Here is a 19,657-nt window from a genome sequence, read left to right on the forward strand (position 1 = left end):
GTGTCGCGGGCTGGGCCGCTGGGCAGGGGGAGCTGCCTTTAAGGACTGAACCATAAGCGGGTGGCACCGCCACCGCGATCCTGCCGCTCCTGGGGGGGCTCCGTGGCGGGGCCGGGTTCCCGTTCCCGGAGTGTCTGAGCCGCAGGGAGGCCGGGGGGTGCGCGGGGCAGTGCGGAAGGGGAGCCTGCGGGGAGCCACAGCTGGCAGAAAAACCATCACAGCAGCAACACCAACCCCCAACCAGGCAAACGGAAAAGGCCCAGGAAAAAAAACCACCCACAAACCAACTGCCCCCAGAACCAAACCAAGACCCCACAGCAAAACAGAACAAAAATTCCAAACAACCCCCAAAACCCCAAATTAAAACCAAAACAAATCCCAAATTAAAAAAAAATGCCCCCCCCAAAACAACCCAAAACAAAAAAGAAACAAAAAAGAACGAACCCGCCCAAACCCCCCAAAATCCCCAAACCACCCCCCCTCACAAAACCCAACACCCCCAAACACCCCCCAGCCCCCCGTTAAGGTTCCCCACGCGGCAGCTGTCGCCCCCTGCGGGCCGCGGCGGGGCCGGGGCAGCGCCCGAGCGGGCGCGGGAGGCGCGTGCGGCGGGGAGGCGGGGCCTCGGGGGGGGCGGGCGGGGCCTCGGGGGGGCGGGGCCCTGAGGCGGGCATGGCGGGCGGCGGGGCGCGGCGGGGCGCCGCCGGGCTGTGGCTGGCGCTGGCCTGGGGCGCCGCGGCGGCGCTGGCCGCGGAGGGGCCGGTGGGGGAGGCCGAGGGGGAGGCGGCGGGGCCCGGGGCCGGCGCGGCGGAGCAGTGCGGGGCGGAGGGCTGGGCCCGGGCCGCCGTCCCGCCGGGCACGGCCTTCGTGGCTGCCGCGTCCTACCGCGGCCCCGGCAACAACGACACGCGCCGCAACCGGGCGCTGCCCATCCTGCTGTGGTGGAGCGGGAGCCTTTTCCCGCACTTCCCCGGCGACACCGAGCGCATCGACTGCCCGCGGGGCTCCTGCCTGGCCACCCGCAGCCGGCGGGCGGCGCGGCACCGCCGCACCAGGGCCCTCATCTTCTACGGCACCGACTTCCGCGCCTACGAGGCGCCGCTGCCCCGCCTGCCCCACCAGGCCTGGGCGCTCTTCCACGAGGAGTCGCCCATGAACAACTACCTGCTCTCGCACCCGCCCGGTATCGGGCTCTTCAACTACACGGCCACCTTCCGCCGCCACTCCGACTACCCGCTGACCCTGCAGTGGCTGCCGGCCGCCGGCTACCTGCGCGGGCCCGCCGTGCCGCTGGCACACAAGGATGAGTGGCGGCGGCGGGGCTACGCGCCCGTGCTCTACCTGCAGTCCCACTGCGACGTCCCCTCCGACCGCGATCGCTACGTGCGTGAGCTGATGAAGTACATCCAGGTACGCCGAGGGGGCCGCGGCTCCCCCAGCTCCTTTTGCAGCAGGGTTCCTTTGTCACGGTTTTCGGCCAAGGTGCGGATCGTAACGGCATGCGTGCTAGCAGCAGAAGCGTGTGGCGCGCTGTCCCGGAGCACATGGCACACCTTCCAGAAGCACGTGGCACACCATCCCAGAGCAGGCGGCCTGCCTTCCCGGAGCATGTGGTGTGTCTTCCCGGAGCGCATGACCTGCCTTCCCAGAGGCCTTTCCAGAGCGCGTGGCGTGCTGTCCCGGAGCGCGTGGCGTGCCTTCCTGAAGCGTGCCGCAGGCTGTTCCCGGCCCGCTGGGCTGGTGGGAGCCGTTGGTCCAGAGTTGGCTGCTCGGGATCAGCCACCAGCCGGGCCAGGCCCGAACGAGCCCGGCCTTGCAGGCCAAGCGCTGATGCCTCTGGCCACTGCGCTGGGGGTGGGGGCTGCCCGCTTGCGAGCCCTGTGCCCACCCAGGAGTGCAGGCACGTGGCCGGGACAGGCCGTGTCCCGGGAATCTGCTCCCTGCCCGCCTCTCTGGTGGTTTGTGCTGCCGCAGCACAGCTGGTGAAGAGCAGCGGCAGGAACTGAAACAACATAGTTTCTTTCAAGCAGGAAAAAAAAGTTCAGTGCTTTTTCTTTCTTGAAAATTTGGAAGGGTAGTAGATAGGAAGAAGCAGCTACGGAAACTGAAATAATGTAGTTTATTCCAAGCAGAAAAAGAAGTTTAGTGCCTTTTCTCTCTTAAAAACTCAGCAGTATAGTACAGGGGAAGGAAAAGCTGCAGAAACTGAAATAACGTAGTTTCTTTCAAGCAGAAAAAACCAGTGCCTTTTGTCTCTTAAAAACTCAGAGGGATCATAGATAGAAAGTAAAAAGCATCCGTTTTTATTCATTATCCAAAATACATTTTTCCTAGTTATTTCTGCTGTTTCTATTGGTCATGATCCATTTGTTGTGGAAGTTCAGCATGTACTCAGTAGCAAAGCAAAGAGAAAAGAATTCTTAAAATACAACTGTGTACCACCAAAGTATGAGGCAGATTCCAGATCGAGGGTGTTGTCTTTCATTTTTGGACAGCATTCCTTTTGCTCCCTGCATCAGTTTTTCTCAGTCTAACAAATGGGATTTTTTTGGCCAGCCTGCTGAGACTGACAGGAACTGCATGGAATAACTTTTTGAAAAAGTACTGGATCTCCATTAAGTAGAAAGATGAGTTTTAAGTTAACATAGAGAGAGTTGAATGCCCTTCCTTACTTCTCAGTTTCTGATTTATCTGGTAATAAAAACATTTTGGACTGACGTCTTCCGTTCTGCACGCTCCCCCACCCCCCCAGCCCCAAGCTGTAGCATCATTTATGCTGGTTTTGAAACTGAGCACTCAGTTTTCTCTACAGCTGTTAGAACTGGAGTTCTAGGAATAGTCACAAGGGAAAGAACTTGGAGCAAAAGGGAAGCTAAACTAAGGTAGCTAGGAACTGATCAAAGTTAGGAATTCTGCAAGCTCTGAAAACAGGCTGCGGGCAAACAAATCCCTTTGTAAAGATGCTGGTTGTTGTTTTAGGTTGACTCCTATGGGAAATGCTTGCATAACCGTGACCTTCCCAGTGAGCGACTGCGAGACACCTCTACAGCCACGACAGAAGATTCTGAATTTATGACTTTTATCGCCAGGTACAAGTTCCACTTGGCCTTGGAGAATGCCATCTGTGACGACTACATGACAGAGAAGCTGTGGCGTCCCATGCACTTGGGTGCTGTCCCAGTATACCGAGGCTCCCCAACTGTGCGGGACTGGATGCCAAACAACCACTCCATCATTCTGATAGATGACTTTGACAGCCCCCAAGAGCTGGCAAAGTATCTTGATTTCCTGGACAAGAATGGAGAGGAATATCTGAAGTATCTAGAGTATAAAAACCCTGGTGGAATCAAAAACCAGTTCTTGCTAGAGAGCTTGGAGAGGCGGGAGTGGGGTGTGAATGACATGACTCTGCCCAATTACCTGAATGGCTTCGAGTGTTTCATCTGTGACAGGGAGAACATCCGGGCCAAAGAGGAGCAGGAACACAGAAAGTCTCACGGGAAAATTCCAGCTCCCAAACCTCGCATAGCTCAGTTCAAGCACATGGGATGTCCGATGCCAACTCCCGGGTTTGGAAGCATTGAAGACCTCTCTGAAGGAGACAGGTAAGGTACCGATAATGTGCTTTTTGAAGGAAAAAAACCCTTCAAATAATAGCAGCTGTAACTTTTAACCATGCTTTGTACTTAAGGGATCTCTTAAGACATCTCCGGTCGCACTTTATATTCTGCCTTGTGGGTGCTACGGTAGCTCTGCTGGTACGGCGTGATGCTCGAGGGTGGAAGAGATGCTTGGGTGGTGGTGTTGGTTAGTGGTGGAATGAGCAGCATGAGATCCTCACAATGTTCTGTTAAAATGCTCTGTGACCTTGGGCAGTGCTGGTGTCCTTTGTCTGCCTCAGCCTCTGTTTGGAGGCGGGGTAGGAAAGCACTCTGTAGCCTTCAGGTGAAGGATGCTCCGTACCTCCATACAGTACTGCGTCAGGAATGGCGCAGGCCTGGCTAACTCCTGTTGGCTTCAGAAGTCGGAATGCTCACCCAGAATACTTTATAAGACGACTTGTTAGTTTGTGTGAAAAGATTCTGGCTTGTGTTGAAGGATGCCATCACATTTATTTAGGAGAGGGACCACACAGGACCAAGGACAGTTGTGCAGCTTCTTGTCTCTGTTGCGCACAGGGATTGCTGGTGTTGCTGGAATCTCCCAGGCCCAGCGCTGCCCGGCTCAGCGTGAGCTGCCCTGAAGTCTGTCAGCAGGGAACTAACCGTGCTGACCCTCAGGCAGCTGCTTCTGACAGGCACAACACAGTTTTGTTCACACAGTCTGCTTAATATATATACATGTGTTTGTACAAAATGAGTCTGTGCTTGGATTCCCACACCTGGAGTTTTGCCACTGCCCGCATTTGAAGTTGCAGTTGCTAGAAGGAAGGGTTCTTGCAGTCCATAAATCACAGGTGCACTTTTTGTAGCATGTATTACTAGTGTAACGTGTTTGGATCCCCCAGCTTTGTCATTTTTCTTTGTATTACCTGCAGCAATTTCTGCCGTCACAGGCAGTTACTCAGGTGCATGCAATTCACTTTCTTAAAAGCCACCAGCCAGCCGTCACAAAGATGAACCCTCCGCCGCAGCGGACCTTGCCTATGTTCGTAGCTGTCCCCTAAGATTTCAATGGGCTGATGTAAGTCCTGCTGTAGTATTAAATTAATGACTTTCTGAAAATATTGGGACAATCTCATGCACTGTCCAGAAAGAAGTTGTCAATATACTCTATTCCAGTTTGTATCAGTTTACAGCTTTGTAAATAATTTCCTAGACTAAGGAATTGAATGCTTAGGAGTGTTAAAATGTTAGCAGGACAGTGTGTTGAAAATGTAGAATCCATCACTTCAAGTAGTTAACCCAGAACTAAGTTCTACATGGATATGAAGTGCTAAAAATTTTTTATGAGGTTATCCATCCACAAAAAAGTATGAAGAATTTTATAAGTGTGGGGAATTACTTCATCCTATGTGTGGATGCTTTCAGAAACGGCCAACTGAAGTTTAAAAAGGTAAATAAGCCTGAGGTTATTCGGGTTGTTTAGGAAGTGTCTATTTTACAAAATGTTTGTAACGTTTGTCATTAAGAAGCATTTTTCATATTACAGTTAATTCTCATATTGACCAATCAGAAACTCGCCCTAGTAAGTAAAGGGGTTCATAATCCTTCGCTTTCTGTTGTTTGACTGATTCATTGGAGCTTTTCTCACTCTTTGTACCAAAATGTGTTTTTTCCTTATAGTGTGCTGTGCAGCATCCTATCTGAGTATTCTCTGCTTTCTCCTAGATTTTCTTTTGCTTGAGCAGCAGATGGCACCAGAGAAATGCCTTTGAAGGCCCAGCATGGGTGCCTAGGCTGCTTCCTGGTGGGCTCAGGTGCTCGTGTCCTGTGCAGTGGTCACCAGCAAGGAGTCTTGGACAGCTGGTCTGTAATCCAAGCTACACTTGCATCCCACGGCAGTTTCCATGACTCACTGAACCACAGTATGTTATTCTCCCCCTGTCTGTAGACATGTCAGGAAAAATTATGCCAGGGAAGCTTCTACACTGTCTGCTATCAGTGTTAGAAAGACACATACCTGTACCTGCCGAGGCATGAACAAGGGGGTCTCCAGTGAGATACACAGTGGTTCCTATCCCATAAGCATCTGAGCTTTCACCAGTTTTATCTCCAAACTGGAAAGTGGTTACTTGGAATTTGAAATGGCACGACAGTAACCTAAAATTGCCACCAAAGCATTAGTGAAGTGTGGTTATATTTTGTCAGACTTTGATGATATTATCTCAACAGTCTGATCAGTTTAGAAGACTGTCTACAGGGCCAGTCAACTGTGTATTTTGTCACTTTAGAGAACATTAATGTGGAAACGTGACGCAGGCCTGGTGGGGTTACAACTGATAGGCTATATGCAACATACAAGGTCTGACTACAAACATACAATGTGACTTGGAGTCCTGGAGGCTTCTGGAACTCAGAGCAACAAAGGCAATTGGAGCGTATATATTTTTAGAGCAAGTATGCAATTGCAGTAAGGTTGCTCTGCGTATCTGCATGCTCTGTAACCTGCATTCCCAGGTGTAATTTGTTTTTAGGGTTGACAACTGCGCTGAACTGACAGAACTGTTGCATTGGAATCTCTCACTCTGTAGCTATATGTAGCGAGAGCACACTGTTGTACCTTCACCTCGCTGTCCTTTAGCTCTAGGTGTGGAGATGTGGTTACTAAATCCTTACGCTTGCAGCCTCACTGGTATTTGGACTTCTGGGCTTCACACCCAAGTGAGCTTAAGAAGAAATGTCGGAGAACAACCGTTTCTATGGGTTAGGTTATGGGTCAGTCGCTATAACCTATAGAATTCTTGGCTGCTTTGTACAGAAAATAGTGAGTCATGGTGCTACTGGTGAGTGGAATAGCTGTTTAGTTGGTACCACAATCTCCAATTAATCTTGGGCTCCCACCTTTGTGAAGAGAAATGTTTGATTTCTTTAATTGATATTCATTTTCCAAAAGTGGGGCATTTGAGAGGATAACTGTAAGAAGACTAAGCGATAGTACCTTTCCAGTTACCTCAAGTTTTCACTGTGGTGGCATGAGAAATGAGAAGCCAGCGCGCCTTTGATAAAGGAGTGTTTTGAAACCATCACAGTTTTGCTAGTTGCCATTTTATGTTGATGTCATAGTTTATTTACAACAAGAGAAAAACCAGCTTAAAAGTGTATCAGATTTGCCACATCTACACTGTAAGGTGTCTCTTGGAATAGAATCCAGTAACCAGCCAGGATTAAACACAGATCTGTATCTCATCGTAATAATGTTTCAGGTGTATTTAGCTGGTAGTTTCAGGGTATTTGTACAGTCCCGTTCATCCTGGGGTACCAGATTTTTCCAAGTTACAGAATCAGTGTGAAATTATTTTCTTAAAAACCAATAATAGCAATGTAAAAAGAAAAACACCAGAGTGTTCTTATTTAATGTTTCTGGCAAAAGTCTTCACTTGAATACTGGAATTCCCTTCACTGTTTTTTTCGTATGAGTTCAGCTGGAAAACATTTTCTTTTTTCTGTTACCTACTGCCTCTTAAGTCCTGTGTCTAGTACTTAATGCAAGTATACTCATTTTCCTAACGTGTGCCTTATTCAGTGCTGGAAAAAACAAGCAACTCACGTTGGCAGTCCTTGAACAAAGGTTGATGAATTTAGCTGGGAAGCAGTGTGATCTCACACTACGGCCAAGTGCTGCATTTTACAAAGGAACCTTTCAGCAGATTATTTTTTTAAAATGCAGAAGTAAGCCCCTGTTTATGATCCTTCACATTGTAATCTATGTTAAGAGCTTTATTTTGAGCTCTCTGTTGGCATATGCTGCAGAAATGTCCCACCATAGATGCTGCTGTTGACCGCAGAAGATGCTGCTCCACAAAGAAAGCAACTATGACATGTTGTGTGTTTCTTTTGGTCTTCCTGGAGCAGTGGGTGAGGTTTCCTTCTGGGCAGTGCAGCCATGCTGGATTTAATCTACGGTGTATAGAGTGAATGCAGAAGGCACTGCACTTCTCTCTGTGATTGGGAGGGAGAAGAAGCGAAAAGCTCTCTCTGTAAGTTAACATGTATTGGGTAACTCATGTGCACAGATCAAAAAAAAAACCCTGACGTTTGGCCCTTCTTTCCAGAATTTGTGATGGGCTTACGTGGCTGGGTGGCAGATGCAATGGAGAAGAAATAAAGAAATTATTGCCATACCTTGATATAATACAAATGAGAGAAGTAGTCCACATAGTGATGAATGGGAAGGGAACTGCTGAAAGTTGCAGTGATGTAGTGTGTGCTATGAAAAGCTTGAGAATGTATGCATTGAAAAACAGAAAGCCTGTACTCGACCATCTAATCTGGAGATAGAGTCAGGGCTGAAGGATACAATGATTTTTTTTTTGTCTCTGCCTTGTATAACCTGAGTTTGTAATGAGTAGCTGTCATTCTCTAATTGTTAAATGATTTATCTAGAAAAAAAGAAAAAAAACCCTGATTCTTAGGCTGTTATATACATTTGTGAACTTACTTCACATATGTGAACTTGCATTTTCTGGAAGAATTTTCATGGCAAGTTTCTTTAAATAACTTTGAGCACAATAGCACAGTAAGAACATACTTTGTTATGACCATCTCTGGGCCTGTTTTCCTTTTAGGTGAAACAAAAAAAAAAATTATTTCAGTGCTATTACAGCTGCAGAACATTTAGGGGTTTTGATAGTTTATGCTGCTGTCTCTTTTTTTTGTTTCAGTTGGAAAGAGATGTGGCTGCAGGATTACTGGCAAAGCCTTGACCAGGGCGAGGCCCTCACTGCTATGATTCACCGCAATGAGTCACATCAGGGAAGATTTTGGGACTATATGCATGAGATTTTTCTCAAGAGGACAAGGCAACACTGACCCATCTTTGCAAGAGCTTGATTTGGAAATTGCATTGAAAGTTGAGCCCTGAGCATTCTTATCTCGCTCCAGATGTTGGCCTTGAAATAGAAAAACTCTTGTAGAGACTTTTTTTTTCTGGTGCATGAAGTAAGTTTCCGTTACGACAGGATTTCAGCAGTGGAGATCTTAGCAGCTGCTTTGATTTGAATTTCAGCACTGTGGGTGAAGCCACTCCTGACTGGCAGGTGTCAACTTGTAGGGCAAAAGAGGAATTTACTCTCCTTTTGCATTTGGTATAGTTTCCTTGTGGCTTATATGACTTCACAGGAACACCTCTTCAGATTCTTGCTCAAAAGCCCTAAGTTATTTCAGGGATATTTTTTAATCTGCAAAATATTAATCATTTTTTATAAGTATTTTATCAGTCACTTATTCTCCTCATTAAGGTCTACTTTTAGCTGCTGTTAACAAATAGGTTTTCCAGTGAAGGAATTACAAAGTACAAATATCTGTGGAGAGCAATTGTGCCTTATGAAATTGCAGCAATAAAGTCTCTTCTCCCCAAGTAAGCATGCTTCAAATTACTCCTACTTTTCAGGGTAACTGAATTAGCTATGGGCAGGTCGTGCTCTGCCTAATTTTCCTCTTTTGCTAGCTGGCCAGGTGATACGTACAGTGGGATGAGAGACTAGATTATTTGACTGACAAATTTCAACAAAGTATTTCACACCAGAAAGTGTATTACTTGGTACTATGCAGCACTGCGGTAAAATTAGTACACTTTGGTTCTATTAAGTTTTCATCAGATCTGAAATTCCAGCTGTAATCTTGACTTCTTGTTATCTCCTCAACGGTAGCAGTTCAGAGGCCATTGATTTGTTCTTTTTGATTATCTGCTGCTTTCTGCAAAGACAAATGCATTGTAACGATGGTGCCTTTCCAGTGGTCTCTGCAGTTTGGGCGCAACCCTTGCAGTCCTGCTATGCTGAAGTGGACCATCAGAACCGGGTGCACTGGGATGGTTTTGTGTCTCTGCCAAGTTTTAACACACAGTATGATCCTGGTCTGTGACTGGAGTTCCTAAAAGTATGTGATGACACATGGACACATCTTCCTTGTGCATAGCCTGCATCACTTACAGATAAAGTCCGCTGTTCCCTGCATGTTGGCTACCTTTCTGAAATAATTGATCTTGCATTGCAGGGAGACTAATTTACTTAGTGTCAGGGGTTTCAAAGCACAAGAAAATACGGCCACACTGCAGTGATGTCGCTAATGGTATAATGGTGGTTTATTTCTCCCTTTCTCCTCCCTCTTCAGAAGTAATGACTGACTAAATAGCCAGTTTATCTGTGCCTAAGACATAATGTTGATGATCAAAGTCTAGAGTTTGTGGGGTAATCTTATTTTTTAAGGCACTTAATGCTTTGCTATGGGAAGTCTGAAGCCTTTTAGTAAGTTAGGAACAGCAGTGAATCTACATTCTGTCCCTGCTTAAGTCACTATCTGTTGCTGTGCTGTGGATGGATCACTTAGCCTCATTTTTTTCCCCTCAAATTCCCATTCATAATGTTGCAGATACGGTATTATAGGTATAGTATCGGTATAGGCAATGATACGCATCTCGATGTTTACCTCTCAGGTGATACAACAATATCACAGTGTTAAAATCGGGGCATCTTGATAGAGGAGACTTCAGACCCATAACTATCACTGGATTCTTGTAAATGTAGAAAATGCACACACTATACACTGATTTCACCTGGGTTTTTTACGAGAAAACTGGTTTGTCTCCTCTGTAATAATAATAACAAAGGGTTCTTCAGCTAAAATGCATTCATCAGTTTACATTCCTTTTTTTTAGTTATCAGGAGGCATGAATGCCTAAGTGAATATATCTAAATTAATTGTCAAAGTGGATTACTCATATCAGATTAAGATTATAAATATGTGTATTCAGGACTGAAGTGGCCACAATGTGCTTGAGAAGTAAATTATGATAAAACAAATGAAGGCTGCTTTACTTCTGAGTATCAATTTCTACTGAACAGTTCAGTGATATTTAAATAGATTGTTCGAATGAATGCCTTCATTTACTTTGGATACTCTTCCAGTTCATGTTTCTGTATAGAAAATCAGTCGTCTTTGTGTGGTTCTCTAATTAGTTGTATCTCAAAACCCTTTCTTACTCGAGTGTTTGGTGGGAGAGTTAGGAGGAGAAAATTTGATCTTGTTTTTTGTACTAAACATAAGAAATAAGAACCTGGTACTAGCACATTCTGCTTTTGCTAATTTATCCTGTAATTTAAGTAGATTTTCTAGAAGTGTGGTATTTATAACCAAGTCAAGGTCTTTGTTACAATATTTGCTGTTGCCAAAATGAGACGTGCTACACTTAAGGTGTTGCCCTTGCAGGAATAACAGGAGGAAGAACCAACATAAGCACGTGTATCATAGCACCTGCTTAGTTCGCGATGAGCGATGTCCGAAAGCCTCACTTTGCCTTCCCGTTCGGCAAAATGAGCATGTTTTGTCAGCTAACAGCAGCATTGACGATATGGTGGTACAAACTTCAGAATAGCTAGCACACCAGGTAAAAACTTATTCCTTGGGACCCTGATTCATTGATTTGCTAGTTCCCAACCAAGTGTTCCTTTACTGCTCTTTGTCTGCGCTGTGTGTATTGCAGTTGCCAGTCAACAAGTTTTTTGTTAGTCCTACAGGGTTTTTTTGTTTGAGTTTTTTTGCTATGTGTATGTACTTCAGAAGGCTGTTGCTTTGAGCTCCATGACTGTTGCCAAGCATCAGTATTTCATATTGCCACATCCCTTCTTAACACAGGTATGAAAGCAGCACAGATATGAAAGTAACTTTATCAGATATTCTGTGGATTTTGTCTGAGTTTTTCAAATGCCAACTTTCAGTTTGTAGTTATGAGACAGGAGTCAGTTGTAATAGCTTTCTCTTATGGCTGCTTAGTGCCTTCCTAGGTTTAACTATTTTTTACAGTCTTACTGGTGTTGAACTTCTCAAAAGGTAATGAGTATCAGCTACTGCTCCTTGCAGCCATGACGCTCACCCAAGCCTTGTGTTTTTCTTGTACCTGCATTTTTTTCTGTGGTAATAGATCACGATCTCCCGTATGTCACGATATGTCCGTGTTTTATAAACAGTGTGTCTGTTGCCTACAATAATACACTAAATGTGTTTCACTTATTATACATGGTGCACAAGGATTAAACTGAAATATTTCTTCCAGTGCTTAGTATGAATAGCTTGTGTGGCTGCCAGGCAGACTCCTCAGGGCGGGAGAGGTGGGAATCCTCCCCAGCTGGCTCAGGAGTTGGGTTTGCAGCTCTGTTCCCAGCTGCTGACTGACCTTCACAACAACCGCTTCTCTGCACAGCAAGGGCTGCAAAATGCTGAATAAAGGTGGTTCTGCCACCAGGGCTTCGCTTTCGTCTCTCCTGTTACTTGGAGGAGGCAGGAGGAGAAGCTGGGTCTCATACCCTTGAGGAGTATACAATTAACCTAATAATGCATTTGAAAGGATTGCTATACAACGTCCAAAGACTACTGCTAGTCTTAGCCAAAGTGAATTTAATTTATGATCCTAGTTGTCTTCCTACTAATGCGAGTATGTGAATGCAGACAAGGAGGAAGGTCACTGCAGCAACTGTTAGTATTTTGGGAAAAGGTTTCTGGTTTCTGCTCTTCACTACCAACTGGATTTCTCATTTCACTGCTTTAAATCCAAACCAGCTAGATGGCTGAACGTCATCACTTGTGTTGTGACTGCTGGAAGGCTTATACAACGCTCAGACTGAAAAGTGTATGCAGCATCTTTCTTAATGACATTCTTACAGTGCAGGTGCCCATACTCATAAAAACCACACAACTGAGACTAGTCTGGAATTTTAGTGAAGTTACAAATATTGATGATGATAAAGAGATTACTTCTGTAAACCCTTTAGTAGACTTCTGCTAACTAGGGTGAGTCACTTCACTGCTTGTCATGCATTTTGCCCGTTTACTGTGTGACTAGAGGGAGGATTTCAAAGTTGCCAGGATAGCATTATTCACTAACGTTAACGTCCTGAAAATAGCTGTCCCCTCATTGCTGCTCATACGACACACTAGTAGATTTTCTATATGGATGCTGTGTCTCAGAATTGACTTGACAAGCTAGGACATGTTTATGCTTTCTGAGAAGGGAGAGAGGAGAAGCAACTGTCTGACAGAAGGTTAAAAATGTAGCAATGCAGTTCATTGCATCGGAGAAGCTCAAGTTCTCATTCCCTTGCCAAAACTGTGATATCAGGTGCTGCCTGTTTTTTCAGTAAAAAGCTGGTTATTTTGTATACTGAGCTAGTAGTCTGTGTTTTCTGCCCTTTAGCAAGGGGTGCAATGTTTAGAGGAAGCATATAATCCCACTGAAGACTACTGATTTGATACCTAACATCGGTCATTTCTACAAATGAAAAAATAACTGCCTTTTCTTATTTCTGTCACTGTAGTAATTTTCAAACTGAAGGATCTCTGAGTCCTCTGTGATGGTAAGTAGAATGAGAGCCAAGCAGCAATGGATGTGTATGTTTAGAGGGAAAGAAGAATAAAACCTGGAAAAGGTCTGCAACGTGCAGCAGCTGGAGAATCGCAGCAGAAATGCCCCTCTTGCACCTTGACAGTGGGTAGTTTTAACCGGCATGGAAGAACAAGTAACTCCTGAAGGACTGGGCACAGGATAAATGGCATCAACACGCAGCCGTCGGGGACATCACTGTTTAAGCAGGCTTTGCCATGTTAGACAAGCAGCCATCTGCCTCCCTTACCATCCCGCCATATGCACTCTTCAGCCACTGTCCCGAGAGAGCCGCTCCCTTAATGATCAGTTGTCATCCATTTGGTTGGATTTAATTAAGATTGTTATGGATCTCTAGGCACCTTTTGAGAAGTTGTATTAATTGGAAACAAACAGGATGGCAGGTTCCTTCATTCTGCCCAGAGACCTCTACTGACAGGTTGAAATTAATCAGGGAAAAAATCCTTTTAGTGATAGGAGCAGCTGAGCCAAAACCTGTGTCAGGCTTTAACAAACTGCACTTCTCTTATCATTCAGTGTCTCGGATCTGGCAGTGAGAGATACATGGCCCTGCAGAGGGATTAGGGAGGTGGAGAAGAACGGAGCTGCAGGATTTGTTCCAGAGCTCTGACATGACTGGCATCTTAATTTGTATGCTGTTACATGCATTCTTTCCCGCAGAAAAGACCCATCTAATGCTGAAGCATCTCAGCTAAAGACAGTTCTGGGGATCTTGGAACGGATCACGATGCTTCGTGGCATCTCTGAGCAAATGAGGAGGCATCAGGTAATTTGTAGTGGAAATGGGCTGGATTTGAGTAGATCTGGGAATTAGAGATTAGGGATGGCAGCTCAGAACTAGTCAGGTGGATGGAATAACGCAGGGTGGCTGACCTGACTGGACAACTCAGGATAAGGCAGGCCAGCATTGGAGGTGGGGCAGGGGGTGGCATACCAGAACAGAAATTGCATCTGTCATTGTGCTAATGAATGCACTTGTGCTAATAAGTGCATTAAGTGCTAATACTGTCCAAGCACAATAGCTCAGCAGGCAGGAGTAAATCTGAATCGACTGGAATCTTAGCAAACCAGTTAGTTTCACTACTAGAGTTGAAGTGGGGGTGCTTAACTTTCTAGGCATCTCCAATTAAATTGGAGTTTGAGGTGAGGGTGAGACAGCTAAGAATAAATTGTGGTAGGTGAGGGCATTATGATTTTGTATGAAGAGAACTGGAGCATTCAGGATAAATGTGGTGTCGTGGCTTAAACCAGTACACTTGGGTGAATATACCGGAATTTACCTGAAAGCTGGATTCAAGCAGTTCAGAAAGACATGGATATCAACCCTGTTCATTGCTCCCAGTTCAACTGATTTCTTAGTCTCATTCCCTAAGTGGGTTTTAGGCAGTGCCTGAAGGTTTTGCACAGTTACTCCATAAAGCAAAGAATCCATGGTGTAATTTCTCAGCTCTTAAAAGATGTATTTAAGAAAACAGTCACATTTTAAGGGTGTATTTTATTACAGCATTGATAGCACTGTATTAATTGTGGCATGGCATTTACTGCAGCATCGTAACTGGCCCTTATTCCAGTTGTGATAGATTCTTGTCAAATCTAATACTAATAGTTTAATCTCTATCATTCATTTTGGTTTTGACTAGCAGAAATGTAGGCTAGGATTCAGCTTTAACTATGTTGATCCAAGTAAAGAAGTTGTAAATGCAGTTAGATTTTTAAGTGTTCTTTACAGTTGTACATTCAGCATTGGCAATGGAACACCTGCAGGTTTCACTGCTCAGTGTGTCGAGGGAATTGGGTTTCTGACTGTCCCTTTAAAGTTGGCGCTTCCAGCCCACCCACTGGTGTCTCTGTGTCAGCCATCAGCTGAACAAAATACAGGCTACAGAGTGACCTGGCTGTTGAGTAGCATGCCTCTTCTATGGTTCCACATTCACCTTTAAAACGAATGTGTGCGTCTTGCTTCAGACACCTCTGCATATGTGTGCAGACACCATCACGTACCTCATTCTGTCTGCTCGGGAATGTCTTTGGCTCATGCTCTAATCCCAGGCTGAATGCCAGAAAAGGAAATAATAATGCAGACAGCAGTAACGGACAGGAAGCTATTACAATTCTCCTTGTGTAGCTTGCCTTTCTCTCTCTCAGCCTCCCTTCCTCTTCCCGCCCCCATTTTTCTTGGAATTACTTAAGAGAGATCAGTTTTTGAAGGTGAATGTACCTGAAAGTGCTGCCACCATTAGCTAATTAATTTAGAAAAAGGGAGGTTGATTTACAGGGTGTGCAGTTCAGCTTCTCTTATGTCCTAGTATTTGTCTTTTTTTTCTTGTTACTGTTCTTGTACAAGTCTAGTTAGTCATCACAGCAAATGCAGTAGGGAAGAGTAGGTGTCAGTAGGGGTAACCAGAAAAGGCCAACCTAAGAGTTGCTGAACCTCAGGTGAACTGGTATACTGAAAAGTACTTCATGTCCCTGTCTTGAATTTGCAAGATCTCTTATTCTTTAGAGTTGCAGGATGCAAGCTCTCGAGCCTAATTTGAAGGTGTCAGCTTGCTTCCTTCTCCACTGGCAGCCAAGCTCGACGATGGCTTGTTTCCTGTCCCATCTGAAAAAATGGGAGTAGAGAAACATCCCTCTTACCAAAATGTTTTAGAACTTCCAGATAAACTGAATTTAGACCTAAAGATACAGGAATGGGCTCCTAAAGAGGTCCAAAAGCTCTCTTTTGTTTATTTGAAAATGTCTTCTTGTACTCTTTTAAATTGGACTCTAAGAAAATGCTATTTTAAAAGTAACACAAAAATAATGATAGAATGAGACATACCAGAGAATATATTGTCTGCAGATGCAGTAAATTCTATTAGTGATACCGAGAATATTCTGGTGAAGGTCTGGTAATATTTAGCTTAAGGTAAAAAAAATTTCCAATGTTTTATTAACTTCCTTGACTAGGCAGAGGCAAGGGGAGTTCTTTGGGTTTTATGTCTGTAGTTAAGAGGTGGAATGTATCTTTGTCCAAAGCAACGTCCTGTGCAAAAAAATTGTTCCCAGCATCTTTGGTTTGGCATTATAGAGGTGGTTAGAGAACTCCAAGCATACAACCAACCCTTCCTGTGGAAGAAAACTGTTGCTGCAGACATTCTCCAGTGCACAAGGGGGGTTGCTGGTGCCCAAAGGAGCCTCAATACCATGGTAAAACGGCTTATTTATACTGTGACTACTGTATGACAAGCGCCTGAGTATGTTAGGTCCCTGGTGTCTGTCTGCTCAGCTCTAGTCTGCCTTGTCCCTCATGCTGTGAAGAAATCTGTCAGGACCCCTGCCCTTACCATGCAGCTGTGCCTTCTGTGTTACTGCCCTCTATTTTTTTTTTCCTGTTAACTGCCTTTTTTCCCCCTGTGTTACCTTTTGTGTTTTTTCTGTTACCTGCCTTAACTCCGCGCCACCTGCCAGTTCCAGCCCGGGACATGGCGGCAGGAGCAGCCTGCGGGAGCGGGGATGCGCCTCAGCAGTGGTAGGGCTTGGCAGACGCCAGGTGCAGGAGCAACTCAGGGCAGATCCAGCCGCGTTTCCAGCACCAAGGAATGTTTCCATACGGCCGCTGTTAAGTTCCAGGGAAACTGCCTGTAACAACCGTGATTTCTCCAGCGCCGGGCCAGGCGCTGCGCGCCGCCGTCACGTAGGGGCTGCAGAAGCACATCTGCGGATGCGCGTTTTGAGGAGTTGTCACTGGACCGGAGTTGTTGAGGAGTATCACGTTGCCGTCCCACGCTGAAGCGGTGAGAAATTACATTAATTTTCGTGGCCTCTGCCCGCGGCAAGGCCGCAGCGGCAGGCCTGACGGGGCCGGTACCGCGCAGGCGCGCTCCCGCCAGGCGCTGCGCACGGCCCGCTCGCCGTACGGCCTGTCGCAAACGGACATGGCGGCGCCCGTGTACCCGGCCTGGGTCGTCCGGTGGGTGTCGGGGCAGTGGCGGCAGAAGAAGCGTCCCCCCGTTATCCGCCCCACCCGGCCGCTGGTGCTGGCTAACAAGGTGGCGAACCGCAGGGAGCAGGCGGGAGGTGAGTGCGCGGGGAGGGCCCGCTCGGCCCCGCCCTGGGCTGCCCGCGGCTCCTGTGTCCGGCGGGGGGCAGAGGGAAGGGGCCGCGCTGTGCCATGCCACACCGGGGGGACACGGGCTCTTCTGGGGAGGTCATTTCCTCGCGCAACGACCCTGGCTTTGCATCTCGTGATGCCCCGTATGCCAAGCACATGTGTAAAACACTTTGTTATATCTCGGCGTAGCGTTTCCCTTCAGAATTCAGTCCCGTGGCGGCGACGGTGCTGATGAGACCCTTCCTCTAGCATTGCTGTTTCTCACCTGCCTTTACCCCATCCTAAACTTCTCTCTGAAGATTTATGCGCTTTGGAGGCACTTAGCGTGAAATTCCCTGCACCTGAGATCTGTGGTTGTTTCTTTCCCTCCTAGAGGCGACGTGTATTACGGAGATGTCGGTAATGATGGCCTGCTGGAAACGGAATGACTTCAGTGATACCGCCTGTGCGGACGAGATCCGGATGTTCTATGACTGCGTGGCAAAGGCAGAAGTAATTAAGACCTCTTTCATGTTCTTAAAGACATATCATAGGGAAGGAGGAAACCCCCAGTCATATCTTGTGTGCCAACAGTGGCAATGTTCTCTGAACAATTTGATGGATGTTGTAATCCATTTGAGCTTTAGGAGAGGTGTAGGATGCTGTAGATCAAGCATGAAGTCCTTCCTTTTTGAATGCAGAAGCTAAATTAAAATTAAGTTAGAATTAAGGATAAAGGACTGTAGGAAGGGACTCGATGTTTGGAATGTTACAACTAAAGATGAAACAGTAGGCACATCCAGTCCTTTTTGCGTTGTCAGATTCTTGAAGCAGAGCTCACTTGCTGTCACTTGACCCTAACCTAGGCCGTTCCTTTTGATTTCTCCTAGGTTTTAGTCCCTTAAAGATTCAGTACTAATAAAGCAATAATTATCACCGCTTTCTGCATATTACATGATAGTTCTGAATGAATGAGGGAGAGTACAGTTTGTAGCTGTTATGTAAAACAGTGATTTGTGCAGTGCAAGATGTGGATTATGTTGTAGCTGTGGAAATGTACAGTGTAGTTGAATTTCCACAGCTGCTCTGATTCACAAAATTCACAAAGAAATAGCTGATTCAGGTTCCAGTCCAATACCTGCATTACCGAGATGGTGGTAGGGGAGAGCGGTAAGTTAGGATTCTCACATTCCAGTCTGTCATAAATCTGTAAGGAGTTTTTGTGCTTGCAAGGGTGAGGGTGGAGACAAGGTAGCAGAGGAATAACCAGTGGTTTCAGTAATCCTTGTAACAGAATTTTTCAGGATACATGAGGTAGCTACAGCTATTCTGGAGTCTCTGAAAATTAGGAGTTCTTTTAGGCTGTTTCTGACTTTGAAGGCTAGGCAATTTCCTTCAAAAATAGATTTAATATTGTTTGGAAGTTAGAGGTTTCCTGCTATATGATAAACTTGAAATCAAGTCAGTTTCAAAAGCAGACTAAAGGTAAGTATGTGTGCTAAACTTGTCCTTAAACTGGTTTCAGGTTTTTTTCAGTAACAGTACTGTCATTTAGTAAAAAGTTATTTAGTGTTGCTGTTTGAAAGCATGGATGAAAAATTGTTTGCAATTTACTTGGTAGATTACAAAGAATCAAATTGAACATCAGAAAGTAAAAACAAAAAACCCCTGAGTTGTTACTATGTTTATAATATTGTTAACTAAGAACATGGAAGAGTATCATCTTTGCAAGATGTCAGTCGGCCATTAACTACATCATTTAAAGGTTATCAGCTTTTGAAAGCCTTGTGATTATTGAGCAAAGTGCTATTGTAAGTGTTCCTTAAAGAAACAGCATTCTTCTGAAAGAAATATGCCAGTACAGTTAGTAGTAGTCTTCGGGGGAGAGTGTCAGCTCTGTGAATCAACTGAGGTAATATTTTGAGGTTTCTTTTCTCTTTCAGAAGGAGCGCAAGGCTCAGAATGAGGAGGACACAGTGACAGCCAGGGGAAACCTAACTTCAAGCAAAGTGAATAAGCTCCTGAAGAGGTTTCCTCAGATAACACGTTACGTGTAATGTGCTTTACTAAAGGGGCCGCAGATGAGCAATTAAAGTTGGAGTCTTTGGCGAGAAGGTGAAAAGCAGACTTGAGTGAGTGTTTGATGTCAAGTGGTGTCTGTCAGCACTGCTGTACGGATCCTGATTATGCCTTTGTTTCCAGAGCAAAACCCACCCAACTCGGCCATCAGCTGACCTTGTTCATGAGGTTCTCGGGTCTTGCGCTCTTAGGGTTTCTGCAGTGTATTGTTCAGCTAGCCACAGTGGGGAGCCAGGTCCTTGCTGTGAAATACCATCTTCTAGGAAGGCATGTAAATACCTTTTCTCACGGTTAGGGGGTGATTTTTCCTCAAGTATAAGCTTCCTGCCTAACTTCTGAGCCACTATCAAAAAGTGCTCAGGCCCAGACATTGAGCCAACTTAAAATTGATAGTAATCTCATGACTCATACGTGTATGTATACACAGTTTGGTTCCTCTCAAAATGTTTT

General features: G+C 45.6%; 2 protein-coding genes across 2 annotated transcripts; both read left to right on the forward strand.

The window, feature by feature from the left end:
• The first annotated feature begins 682 nt into the window (after positions 1 to 682).
• FUT11 (fucosyltransferase 11) lies at positions 683 to 9,022 on the forward strand. Its single transcript, XM_040606723.1, has 3 exons — positions 683 to 1,410; positions 2,980 to 3,605; positions 8,324 to 9,022. Exons 1-3 carry the CDS (start codon positions 1,153 to 1,155, stop codon positions 8,469 to 8,471), a joined length of 1,032 nt encoding a protein of 343 aa, XP_040462657.1. The 5' UTR covers positions 683 to 1,152; the 3' UTR covers positions 8,472 to 9,022.
• Positions 9,023 to 16,943: 7,921 nt separating this feature from the next.
• CHCHD1 (coiled-coil-helix-coiled-coil-helix domain containing 1) lies at positions 16,944 to 19,253 on the forward strand. Its single transcript, XM_040606724.1, has 3 exons — positions 16,944 to 17,115; positions 17,523 to 17,641; positions 19,072 to 19,253. The coding sequence occupies exons 1-3, from the start codon at positions 16,974 to 16,976 to the stop codon at positions 19,183 to 19,185; spliced, it is 375 nt and encodes a 124-aa protein (XP_040462658.1). The 5' UTR covers positions 16,944 to 16,973; the 3' UTR covers positions 19,186 to 19,253.
• Positions 19,254 to 19,657: the final 404 nt, after the last annotated feature.

The sequence above is a fragment of the Falco naumanni genome, chromosome 9 (genome assembly GCF_017639655.2).
Source record: "Falco naumanni isolate bFalNau1 chromosome 9, bFalNau1.pat, whole genome shotgun sequence".
Classification (NCBI taxonomy): Eukaryota; Metazoa; Chordata; class Aves; order Falconiformes; family Falconidae; genus Falco; species Falco naumanni.